The sequence below is a fragment of the Ochotona curzoniae genome, unplaced genomic scaffold, assembly GCF_017591425.1.
Source record: "Ochotona curzoniae isolate NIBS_2020 unplaced genomic scaffold, NIBS_Ocur_1.0 contig_3432, whole genome shotgun sequence".
In the NCBI taxonomy this organism is placed as follows: domain Eukaryota; kingdom Metazoa; phylum Chordata; class Mammalia; order Lagomorpha; family Ochotonidae; genus Ochotona; species Ochotona curzoniae.
Window position 1 is genome coordinate 21,750,181 of NW_024465859.1, and position 12,799 is coordinate 21,762,979.

At 43.5% G+C, this 12,799-nt stretch overlaps 1 protein-coding gene across 6 annotated transcripts in view; it reads right to left on the reverse strand.

Annotated features, from left to right (window-relative positions):
* The window catches only part of AMBRA1 (autophagy and beclin 1 regulator 1), a 215,092-nt gene that overhangs the window by 43,741 nt on the left and 158,552 nt on the right, over window positions 1-12,799 (reverse strand). For all 6 annotated transcript variants that reach the window (XM_040980185.1, XM_040980184.1, XM_040980182.1 and 3 more), the window contains one exon: window positions 7,908-8,018. In XM_040980185.1, coding sequence (XP_040836119.1) covers window positions 7,908-8,018 — 111 coding nt within the window. The remainder of the gene's footprint in view (window positions 1-7,907; window positions 8,019-12,799) is intronic.

Below are 12,799 nucleotides of genomic sequence, written 5' to 3' on the forward strand. Positions count from 1 at the left end.
GTCCCAAGTCATTTGCCAAAAAAAAAAAAAAAAAAGACAATCTCTTCCGCTTTCTCTAGACTGATACATAATTCCAGTTGGGGATGAACACCCAACAAATCTGGAAAAGCTTCAAATGGAATCTTGGCTTTCCAATTCAGCTGGGCACAATGTTTAGAAATATAACAAAACTACCATAAAGAGTGGAGAGAAATTGAAAGGATAAATATGGGGGGGGGGTTGGATATGGGGTTTTACGGATTTTCAGATAGCTTTGCACAACTACTATTATTATATTCACATTTCATTACTTATCTATTTTTTTTAATTTTTATTTCAAAAGGCAAAGAGACAGTGTGGGAGTCTCTTTTGTAGCGTGCTGGTTTACTCTTCCAAAATGCCCGAAATAGTCATGGCTGAGCCAGGCCAAACCCAGGGACCTGGAATTCCTTTTGGATCTTTCAAATGGGTGGCAAGGACCCATGTACTCAAGCTGTCACCTGCTGCCTCCAGGCTGTATATTAACAGAAAGATGGGAGTCAGCACAATGGTTCAATTGGCTATTCTTCACCTTGAAAGTACCGGGATCTCATATAGGTACTGGTTTGTATAAAATTTTATCGCCAGGGTCAAATACAGTAGAGTATCAGCTACAGTTCTTGCCTTGCATGTGCTAGGATCCCACATGGGTGCCGGTTCATATCCCAGCAGCCCTACTTCCCTTTTAGCTCCCTGACTGTGGCATGGGAAAGCAGCCAGGGATGGACCAAAGCCTTGGGAGCCTGCACCCGAGTGGAGACTCAGAGAAGGCTCCTGGCTTTGGATTGGCTCGGCTCTGGCCAATGCGGCCACTTAGGGAGTGAATCAGCAGATGGACTATCTTTCTCTCTGTTATCTCCTTCTCTCTATATATCTGACTTTGTAATGGAAATGGGCAAATCTTACAAAAAAAGGGTTTTTTGCAGTCAGTGGTTGCGGGCTTCACTTTTGTCCTAATGAGGGGCACAGCCAGCACTGGGTGGTCTGTTTGCAATTTTATGTTTTTTTTGGAAAGCTCCAATTAGCAACTTTATTTGCTGCTGTGGTCTATTTCATTTCCCATAAGGAATGAAAATGGTCAGTGATAATGCTGAGGGGTCACTGTTTCAGTTCAGTTGTGTAGATTCCTGTTGGTAAGGTTGACATTATGCTGAGTTAATTTGTACAGATCTCTGTTCTATTTGGGAGGAGGGTGAGGAAGAAAAGTAATATACTAATGCCAAGAGGCAAATTTCTAAATTTAACAATTATATATGGCTACAGAGAGGAGGGGGAAAAAGGTGGAGTATAGCCTGAGAGACTGGCAGCTTCCACACCACCAGAAACTTCTGCTGCAGGAAGGGCAAGTCCTGAGAATATACACTTGTTTTTTGTTGTTGTTGAGAATATACATCTTTAGGGAGCTCCTGGTGCCTCTGAGGTTGCTGTTCCCTTCCTGAGGACAGCTGCCTTACAACCTAGGCCTGGCTCCCTGAGCTGCAGTGCCAGCAGTTGGCTTTCTTGTATAGGCAAGACACTGAGAAGGATGAAGGGGAAGTTAGCTCAGCAGCTAAGTATGGGGAGTGCCGGTGCGGGGAAGCGAGGTTGGATAGAAAGACTTTCCAAATCAAAACTGCTTAAGAGCTTCAGGGGGCTGCTCCAGGGGGAGAAAAACTGATGCAGAAGACAGCAGGAAGCCATGTTTCAGACTTTGCAATGTAATCTCCTTCCAATTAGAAATGATTTCCAAGGGAAAATGCCCTAGCAGGGAAGGGGAGGGGCTAGAAATGCTGATGCCTGGAGAAGCAGATGGCTCTGCCTTCCTATCAGCTCCATAAATTATAAACAAACACCTTGTACAAAGATCGATTTGCAGCCTGTTGCTGGCTTGCCAGATGAAACCAGGGGAGTGATTAGCAGTTGCAGTGCTTTTGGAAATGCATTAGATACAGATTTGGAAAACCCAAGGGGGTTGAAATCAGCAGGAAAATTTCCTCTTGGTTACTATGTCTGAGGCCTTCAGATTTCAGAATAAGACTGCAAGGAACACCAGATTTTACCATGAACACCCCCAAAAAGGCACTAGACACTACAGCTCCTAGGGGCAGTCTGTACCACACCACTTATCCACTGGGCTCCTTAAGGCCTGTTCTGGCAGGACACCCTAGTGACCAATATCATTTAAAGAATAACAGTTTACAGAAAAAACCAACCAACCAACCAAATTAAAAAGTCAAAGCTAATGTGGGCCAACAGCTAAAGGAATGTTTAAGATGCTCATGTTCAGTGTCAGAATATCTCAGTTTCCTTCCTTTCATTTTTAAAGAATATCTGAATTTTATACCTGTCTCTGTACTTGGGAAACAGGGGGAAATGGCTCAAGTATCTAGGTCCTGCTACTCACTTTGGAGACCTGAATTGAAATCCTGGCTCCTGTTTTTTTTGTTTGTTTGTTTTTAAGATTTACTTATTTCTATTGAAAAGGCAGATCAGATTTACAGCAAGAAGGGAAAGACAGACAGAAAGACCTTCCACTTGCTAGTTCATTCCCCAAGTGGTCACAATGGCTGCAGCCGAGTCGATCTGAGGTCAGGAACCAGGAGTCAGGAGCTTCTTCTGGATCTCCAATGCACGTGAAGGGGTCCAAGGACTTGAGTCATTCTCCATTGCTTTCCCAGGCACAAGCAGGGAACTGGATTGGAAGTGGAATGCTGGGGGCATGAACTGGCACTCATATGAGATACTGGTGTGTTCAAGGTGAGGATTTAGCTACTGAGCCATCATGCCAGGCCCTGGATCCTGGCTTTGATACTACCAAGCCCAGACTGTTATAGATATCTGAGGATTGAATCATGTGGGTGGAAGGAAACCACGCACTGGAGCTATCCTCCACTGCTTTACCAGGGAATTAGCATGGAGCTGCAGTGGAAGTGAACCAGCCAGAATATGAGCCACTGCCCATAAGGGATATCGGTGCTATAGGCAGCAGCTTAACTAGCTATGTCACAACACCAGCTCCTCATCAAGATATTGATTCTCAGGCTCTACTGGCTACACTCCTCGCCTTTAAAACCCTCCAAGTGCCAGGATCCCATATGGGTGCTGGTTCATATCCTGGGTGCTTCATTTCCCTTCTAGCTCCTTGCTTGTGGCCTGGGAAAGCAGTCGGGGATGGCCTAAAGCCTTTGGACCCTGCACCTGCGTGAGAGACCTGGAAGAAGCTCCTAGCTTCCAGCTGCAGATCAGTTCAACTCTGGTCATTCTCTCCATTTGGGGAGTGAACCAGCAGATGGAAAATCTTTCTCTGTTTCTCCTTTGCCATACATCTCTCTTATGAATAAGTAAATGTTTAAAAACATTTAAATACAATTGCCATGATCATACTAAAAAGATCTGATGAAGGAAATGTATCAAAAGATAAATAGGCAAGAAAAGAACAGAACAGTAACCTTACCATCAAACCCTACAACCAAAACTCTGGGACATGTTGGCTTAGCAGTTAAGCCACCAGGTGGGCCACCTGCATGTCACATCAGTAATGTCTGGGTTGATCCCTGACCCTGGCTTCTGAATCCAGTTCCCTGTTACCAGGCAGGCCAATAGGCAATAGTGATGGCTCAAGAAGCTGATTGCCTGTCACCCACGGGAGACATCTGGGGCACATTCTGGTGGCCTCAATTGTGGCACATTCTTGTGGCCTCAATTGTTGCAGGCAACTGGGGAGTGAACAGTGGATGGAGAGCTCTATGCTTCAAATAAGTAAATTAAGCTCACATGAAACTCTCACATAAATTATTAGATCACTGGAACAGAATAGACAGTTCAGAAACACATTTTAACACACAGGAAATTACCTTATGGTTAAAATGACATCTCCCCCTCCCCCCAAAACAGACATCCCAAATTAATTGTAAACTGCTTGGGACAAATGAGAAGCCATATGGGGGGGAAACCTGGATCATAATTTTGGACTAAGTTAGATTTCCTAGTGAATAAATTATTGAAATGTAGAAAGCTGAAACATAAAAGCACTAAATGATGTTCCTAATGATGTCACACAATCAAGGAGCCATAAAAGGAGAGTTGTATAATTCTGACTACTTAAAATAAGTTCTATGACAAAAATAACCTCTAGCAAAGTCAAAAGACAAATGACAAGTAGGAAACTCCTATTATAAGTTAATGTGCTGCTTTAGAAAGAGCTCCCATAGACTTGCTTAAAGAAAAGTCAGCTGACAAAGCAGAACAATAGGGATGAAGCAGGTGGACGGGTCAAGAAAAGGCAACGCGGATGGCTAAGTGTATGAAAAGACACAGACCTTCATTTTGAACTGGAGGGAATTGAAATGCCTGCTACCTTGTGCCCATCAGCCTGGCAGCTATCTAAAAATCTGATGCTACATGCTATCAACAAGAATTTAAGTAACTAGGCATCTCGGCAATTGAAAGTGGAAATGTAAACTGGTACAACCTGCACAAGGGTATCTGCCACAGTTAAAACTGCACACACTCTTCCTCCTTGTAATTTCATTTCTAGGAATTTTTTTCTATTGTTAACATGTAAAATAACAAACTGACAGAAAACCAATTAAAGCCCTTCAATAGAAGACTGGTTAAAAGATGTCAGTACATTTCTATAACAACTTCCAGGTAGTCATAAAAATAATGCCTATGGGTTGGTAATGTGGTATAGTGCATAAAGCCATTGCCTGCAGCATCAGCATACTCTATGGGCACTGGTTTGAGTCCCAGATGTTTCACTTCTGACTCAGCTTCCTGCTAATGCACCTGGAAAGGCAGCAGAAGATGGCCCAAGTGCATGAGCCTCTGTACCTGTGTGGGAAACCTAGACGAAATTTCTGGCTCTTGGCTTTGAACCTGTTCAGCTCTGGCTATTGCAACCATTTTGGAAGTGCACCAGCGGATGTAAAAAAAACTCTCTGAGTTTCTTCCTCTCTAAATATGCCACTCAAATAAATAAATCTTAAAAAAAAAATTTAGTGCTACAGACAGATAAACTATAAAGAAATCCATGTAAGGCCTGGAGGTGTGGCCTAGTGGCTAAGGTCCTCACGTTGAACACACCAGGATCCCATATGGTTGCTGGTTCTAATCCCAGTTGCTCCACTTCCTCTCTATCTCTCCTCCTCTCTGTATATCTGACTTTGTAATAAAATAAAATAAACCTTAAAAAAAAAAAGAAAGAAAGCCATGTAAGTGAGAGGTCTCCAAAAAGTGCATGAATTGGGGCTGGTGCAGGGCAAAGGAGTTAAACCTCTGCCTGTGCCACAAGCATCACTTCCCCTCCCACTCAATGCTTATGGCCTGGGAAAGTCGTCAAGGACATCCCAAAGCCTTGGTACCCTGTATCTATGTGGGACAACTGGAAGAAGCTCCTGGTTCCTGGCTCTGGATCTGCTCAGTTCCAGCTGTTGTGGCCATCTAGGGAGTGAACCAGCAGATGGAAGATACCACTTTGTCTCTTCCTCTCTGTAACTCTGACTTTCAAACAACAAACAAACAAGCAAACAAACCTTTTAAAAAGGATAGTTGCTACTGAAATTTCATTAAGAACATGAATACCCCCATTTTCTTTATCTGAAGAAAATAGAAAGATCAGCATACTGGGGAATAACCCTGAAGATTATTTTAAGGCAATCTTAATTATTTTAAAGCAACAAATAAAAAAACTTTTATAAGATATAAAAAAGTAGGCTCTACCTATCAATGCCCAAACACGAAGTACTAATTTGCTTTTTCTTCTTAAAGATTTATTTTTATTTTTTTATTGGAAAGTCAGATATATAGAGAGGACGAGAGATAGAGAGGAAGATACTCCAAGCAGCCGCAATGGCTGGAGCTGACCAATCCAAAGCCAGCAACCCGGAGCCTCCTCTGGTCCCCGACCAGGACACAGGGTCCAAGGGCTTAGGCCATCCTTGACTGCTTTCTCAGGCCACAAGCAGGAAGTTAGATGGGAAACGGGGCCATTGGGAACAAACTGATATACATATGGGATACCAGCGCATGCAAGGCAAGGACCCTAGCTGCTAGGCTACCAGTATGGGCCCTTTTTAAAAAATACGTATTTTCATCCGGGACCTGGGGAGGGTGGGAAATTGGGTGGGCTTCTCCCTTAAATACCCCCCTTTAAATATGAAGCTAACAATATGGAAAACATACTAGTATTATCCACTTTCCTATAGCCCTTGAATCTTCTTAATCTAGTTAACTGTGTAAAGAATGTCAAAATAAAATTAAAAAAAAATACGTATTTTTGGGGGGAAGGCAGATTTATGGAGAAGAGAGACAAAGGGAGATCTTCCATCCACTGTCTCACTCCCCAAATGATCAAAATGGATGGAGCTGAGCAGATAAGAACCCAGGAGCCAAAGCTTCCAGGTCTCCCATGCGGGTGCAGGGTCCCAAAGCTTTAGGCCTTGACTGCTTTTCCAGGCCATAAGCAGGGATTCAGGCTGGCATTGGGGCAGCTGAGACGAGAAGCAGTAGCCATATGGGATGCTGGTGCATGCAAGGTGAGGATTATCCAGTTGAGCCACTGGCTGTCCTGGAAAGTGTTAATTTGTGAAAGAAGTCAGCACAGAGGAAGTCCATGTAATACAGCACAGGCCTGCTACAGTGTCCTCATTGATTTATTATCTTGGCTAACAATCTTCAGGAAGACACAGAAAGGACGCTTATCAAATTAGCAGATGATGTAAGATTGAAAAAGAAAGATTAAATCAAAGTTCAAAAAGATGTTGAGACAGGAACTAGAAACTACAACTGACACCAGATAAAAATAGTAAAGAATAGCAGCCCTGCTTTGGTTTTTTAAAAGATTCAATCTGCACTATAAGTACAGGATGACTGAACCCTATCTTAATAATCAAGAAGGAATTTTAAGTGAGTATAAACTCAGTGATGGTTTCAGAAAAGGATGCGAAATTTCAGACTGAACTAATACAACCTGAAGATAGCCTGTACCATGTGGGCAGCTGAAATTGAGAGCTCTCTTATTTTTTTCTGGTTGTCCAAAGTTAAAAGGAAACACAAGCAGAATTGTGAAGGATGGGGGAAAAAAAGATTCAGTACAAGGTATGTGGTTTGTGCTGGTGGAAAAAAATTAAAGGGACACTGCAGTTTGTTCTCAACAGCTGGAGGACTATCTCTTCAAAGAGATGTCATTAGACCCATTCTATGCAGAGCCTGAGGCAGACCTATGACCAATGCAGGTAAGTGACAGCAAGGGAAAAGGCTGGTTAGGACAGAAATTTGACAGAGAGGGTTAGCCTATCTGATCAGACAGGGTGGCCTATCATCAGAAGTAATCAGAGGCTGATCTGCCATATCCAGGCAGTGTGAAAGAGAGGGTCCTTCATTAGATGGAATAGAGTGTGTTCAAAATGCCATGGTTCCAATTAAACAAGAGTAACAGTGACTACAGACCTCACCAGAAGCGGGGAAGCTGAACTGTCATGTAGAAACAGTAGATCAAGTGTCAAGCACACCATTCTCTCCAATTCTTTCAGATATGGATTAACCAAGGAGTTTGAGATCATTATAGCATTTCCTCAAGGATCATAAGGTCCAGCTCTGGTCTCTTTTTCTTCCACTCAGTCCAATCTAAATTTTTGGCCTTTGGCCCACAAACTACTAGTCCACAAACTTTTGAGGGCAGAGGCTTCTTTCTTTTTTGTCTACCATTGTACCTAAAATCGTTTGTTGTTCAGGTAGGTGCTAACAATGTGTCTGAATGGCTTAGTTGTGAATGATAAATAGAGCTACAGAAATGGCATGGGGCCATCAACTACTCAATGAGATGATGAAAAATTTACTGCTACAAATTTTTGAGTTCTGGCTCAAAATCTTCACTCTTCCACTGGTTCCCCAATTCTACAATGGCTTACCATTACTGATTTCTGGAAGGTCAAACTTGGTGAAATCCCACCACTGGAGCCGGTAGGTAGTATTGGCAATGTTACTGGCTACAGCAGACTGACCATCACCAATCACCGCACCTGGTGGGGAAGAAGACAAAGACACCACATTCTATTATTGATCTCCATGTTTCTAGTGCAGAACTTAAAACAACCCTGAGATAAGCAGGAGACAGAGAAGAGGAAGAACCACAACTTAGGCTGAAAATGGCTCTAGAACCCCATCTGGCAGGCCCTAGTCTCAAGAGAAATCAGACATGTGTTCCAGAAACAATTCCATGTGAAAACTTCATTGTGTTCATTAGTCCCGCTCATTATTATCTGACATTGGGTTTAGAGTCAACCACGTGACAGGTCCTTTACACACACTTGAGTAGGCTCACAGCCTAAACATACACAGGAGTCTTCATAAAAACATGGAGGGGGAAAAGTTAAAACAAAACAAACAACCCAAAAAACACAAGAGAATAATCATTAACACAGAAAAGCCAGTAGCATTTCAATCCTTGGATGTCTTGGTAGTAAGCAGTGCTCTGTAGGAGAAACTATATTCTCCTTTGTACACGACCTTCTTCCTTAGGAAACATCTCCAAAGGGGAATATTTGTTAATCTCTTCGGGAAGCCTGGTGTGCAACACAGCTGAGATTTATGAGTGGTCTTCCACAATCCCCCCGCCCCCCGCCCCCCGCCATGCCCGCCAAGAACTTCCTTGAATCCAAATTCAATGGTAACATCTCACAATTTAACTTTCCCTGATACACACTTCTGTATGACATTTTTTCCTTGGTAACCAATTAAATAAAAAATGGATTTTTTTTAAACAGGGTGACACTTTAATTTGCAGTTGTATTTCATTTACATGAACATGTCATTTCCTCCTCCTCCTTCTGAAGTGCATTTCATACACAACCACCCTACTGATCAGACAAGAGTCAAATTCTCTTGGGAGCGTGGAACATTCTTCAATGCTAGATAACTTAGGTTCTCTGCTGAGTGCCTACTTGAAGAAAATGCACCTGCTAGAGCTTACAAACCTTGGCACAATGGATGATTTTAAGCTTGTACTCCTTGGAGTCACCTAGTTTTCTTCCTGCTGCACATGATACAAAAGCATCTTGTGATCTCTCTGTATTTTTTCTTTTAGAGAGCTCCATTTGTTATTTTGCTACTCCTGGTGTTTTCCTACACTTTCCTCAAACGATCAAGAGATTACGCAGAGAGAAATCTGTAAGCTATCTTTTCACTCACTCTTCTCCAATTGTTGCAGGTTGTTGCATTAGAAGATTCTTTTTAACATGTTATTTCTACATTATGCAATCTCAAAACAGGTAAATTTGCTTCTATGAAGCGCAATTTTTCCTTAACCATCAGAGTAAAAAAAAAAAAAATTGTTTCTCCCTCAAAGTGCCTCAGAACATAAAAAGATACACACTGCATCCATGTTATTATAATTTCAAGAAAAGACCAGTAGAGGAAAAAAATATCTACAAAGGTTTCTTTGAAAGACAATAATGAAATAAAGGCACAGGGCCCAGTGTGGTGTCCTAGCGGCTAAAGTCCTCTCCTTGAACAGGTCAGGATCCCATATGGGTGCTGTTCTAATCCGGGGAAAGCTGCTTCCCATCCAGCTCCCTGCTTGTGGCCTGGGAAATTAGTCGGAGACAGCCCAAAGCCTTGGGACCCTGGGAGTCCTGAAAGTAGCTCCTGGTTTCGGACTGGCTCAGTACCCGCCATTGCAGCCACTTGGGGAGTGAATCATCGGATGGAAGATCTTCCTCGCTATCTCCCCTCCTCTTCATATATCTGACTTTGAAATAAAAATAAGTAAATCTGGGTCTGGCACGGTGGCGCAGTGGTTAAGGTCCTCGCCTTGCACGCCCAGGATCGCATATGGGCACCAGTTCTAATCCTGGCAGCCCTGCTTCCCATCCAGCTCCCTGCCTGTGGCCCGGGAAAGCAGTGGAGGACAGCCCAAAGCTTTGGGACCCTGCACCCGCGCGGGAGATCCGGAAGAGGCTCCTGGCTTCGGATCGGCATAGCATCAGCCGTTGCGCTCACTTGGGGAGTGAATCATCGGACGGAAGATCTTCCTCTCTGTCTCTCCTCTCTGTATATCCACCTTTCCAATAAAAATAAAATAAATCTTTTAAAAAAAAGAGTAAATCTTATAAAAAAAAAGGTTGAGAAATATTTTTCTAGATAGACCAACACTCTCCAAACAACACATTGTTCAAAATCTTACAAATTCAAAGGCATAGTCCCTAACAGTCATAATCTCCCCAAAGGTCAGACAAGGACAGCATCTGAAAATGCTATCAGTGAGTCCACTGACTTCAAATCCGTGGACTATCCCTCAGATGAGGTAAATACAGGCCTTTATGTTAACCTTCACAAACATTCTCCTTCCATCATTATATCCTGGGGTGGGCATTGTGTTGTAGCAAGTAAGCCCACCACCTACAATGCTTTCAATTCCATATTAGAGTGATGGTTTAGGTTCTGGTTAATCCAATTCTAATCCAGCTTCGTGATAATGTATCCTGAGAAGCAGAAGATGGGAACTCAAGTACTTCAGACCCTGCCACTTGTGTGGAAGCCAGGATGGAGTCACTGGATCCTGGCTTTGGCTTTGTCAAAGGTCCTAGATGTTATAGACAGCTGGAGAGTGAGCCTTTCTCTTTATGTTTTTAAAGCAGATACAGGGCCCAGCTGCATGGTGGCCTAGCGGCTAAAAGTCCTCACCTTGAATGCTCCGGGATCCCATATGGGCACCGGTTCTAATCCCAGTAGCCCCGCTTCCCATCCAGCTCCCTGCTTGTGGGCTGGGAAAGCAGTCGAGGGCAACCCAAAGACTTGGGACTCTGCACCCATGTGGGAGACATGGAAGAAGTTCCTAGATCCTGACTTCAGATTGGCTCAGCACCAGCTGTTGAGCTCACTTGGGGAGCGAATCATTAGACGGAAAATCTTCCTCTCCGTCTCTCCTCCTCTCTGTATGTCTTACTTTCCAATAAAAATAAAATAAATCTTTAAAAATAATAAAATTTTTAAAAAGTAGATACAAATAAAAATTATGTATTCAAGAGCCCAGCGCAGGGGCCTTGTTGCTGAGGTCCTCATCGTGTATGTGCTGGGATCCCACATGGGCACTGGTTCATGTCCCAGCTCCTCTGTTTCTTGTCCAGCTCCCTACTTGTGACTTGGGAGGTGGGGTGGGTGGACTGTTGAGAGTGGTCAGGGGCCTTGGGACCCTGCATCCACATGGGAGAGCCAGAAGAGGCTCCTGGCTCCTAGGCTTGGTCTGGCTGCTGGGGCCACTTGGGGAATGAGCCAGCAAATGGAGGATCCTTTTTTGTAAATCTGATGTTCCAATAAAAATGAATGAATGAATGAATGAGTAAATATTCAAATAATAATTACATCTAATTTTGAAACTTTTTCTAAACCTTCAGGTCATGAAGAAGGTAAGATAACATGTAGGACATTCTTACAAGGAATTATTAAGGGCCCAATGCGGTAGCCTATTGGCTAAACTCCTCGCCTTGCACGCGCCAGGAGCTCACATGGGTGCTAGTTTGTGTCCCGGCTACTCCACTTCCCTTACAGCTCCCTGCCTGTGAAAGGAGCAGAAGATGGCCCAAAGCCTTGGGACCTTGCACCCGTGTGGAGACCTAGAGGAAGTTCCTGGCTTTGGATCAGCTCAGCTTCAGCTGCTGTGGCCACTTGGGGAGTGAAGCAGCGGATGGAAGATCTTTCTTTCTGTTTCTCCTTCTCTCTGTAAATCTGACTTTCCAGTAAGAATAAAATAAATATCTTTTAGAAAAAGGAAATTATTAAGTTATAAAATTTACAACTTGCCTGGAAAGAATTACTTCTGCCCTAGGCACTCTCCCACTGAGCTTCCTCACTGCTCCCAAGGCCTAGTTACTGAGATGACAACTAGTCTCTTAAATTACTTTAGTTCCCTATCATTTCCTCCAACTTCTAAAAGAATGACATATAACTCAAAAGAAAGAAGATAAACTGATGTACTCTACCTATGATGAGTTAAACACTGGCCACTAAGAGAGGACAGACAATAAATGGAAGAAATAAATTTCATACCCTGGGAGTATATGCTCAGAGAATGGACGCGAGCTAAGGACAGGAAAACCAGTTAAGGACTAACACCAGATGCTGTGTGAGTGTTGTGGATCTGCAACTGGGAACTTCCTGTGCAGTCTATGCCTCTAGAACAATAAAGTACACACACAGGGTTGTACTGTGCAGAAGGCATCAGGGTGGCATCTCTGCCAGTGGTGAGTGCTGAGCAGGGACAGAACCTGGCTCCAGCGTGAACAGCTTTTCAGGGCCGTGTACACACAGCTTGGGGGCCCACAGAGGTCAGGAACAGATTGGCGTCCTGTCACCAACTTCTCTTCTGTGAGAACTGTAGGCCAACTGAGGCTCTTAGAAACAACAGGAAGAAAAAGTAACACCCTATTTAAAAACCTCAACCATTAGCAGACCTCTGGCCCTTAAGGTGAAGCATAGAAACCATGCCAAAGCAAGTTATTAAGACTGAGCTAAAAAAGAAGCACTTAGCCTTAGAGATCAACTCCAGAGTGACTGAGGCACCTGTAATGCCAACACAGTGGAACGAGCCAGATTCACAGTGTCTCAACCTTTGTACTCTCGATTGCTTGGGTCAGCTAATTCAGTTTTGGAGTCCTGTGCTCTGTAGGACACTTAGCACCTCCACTCAACCCAGCTGTGAGAACCAAAACAGTTGTGGACGCTGACAAACATCCTCCAGCAACCACAGTTGCCCCTGGCTTGGAAAGGCTAAGCAAGGACCATCACTTAGGACTGAACTACATCA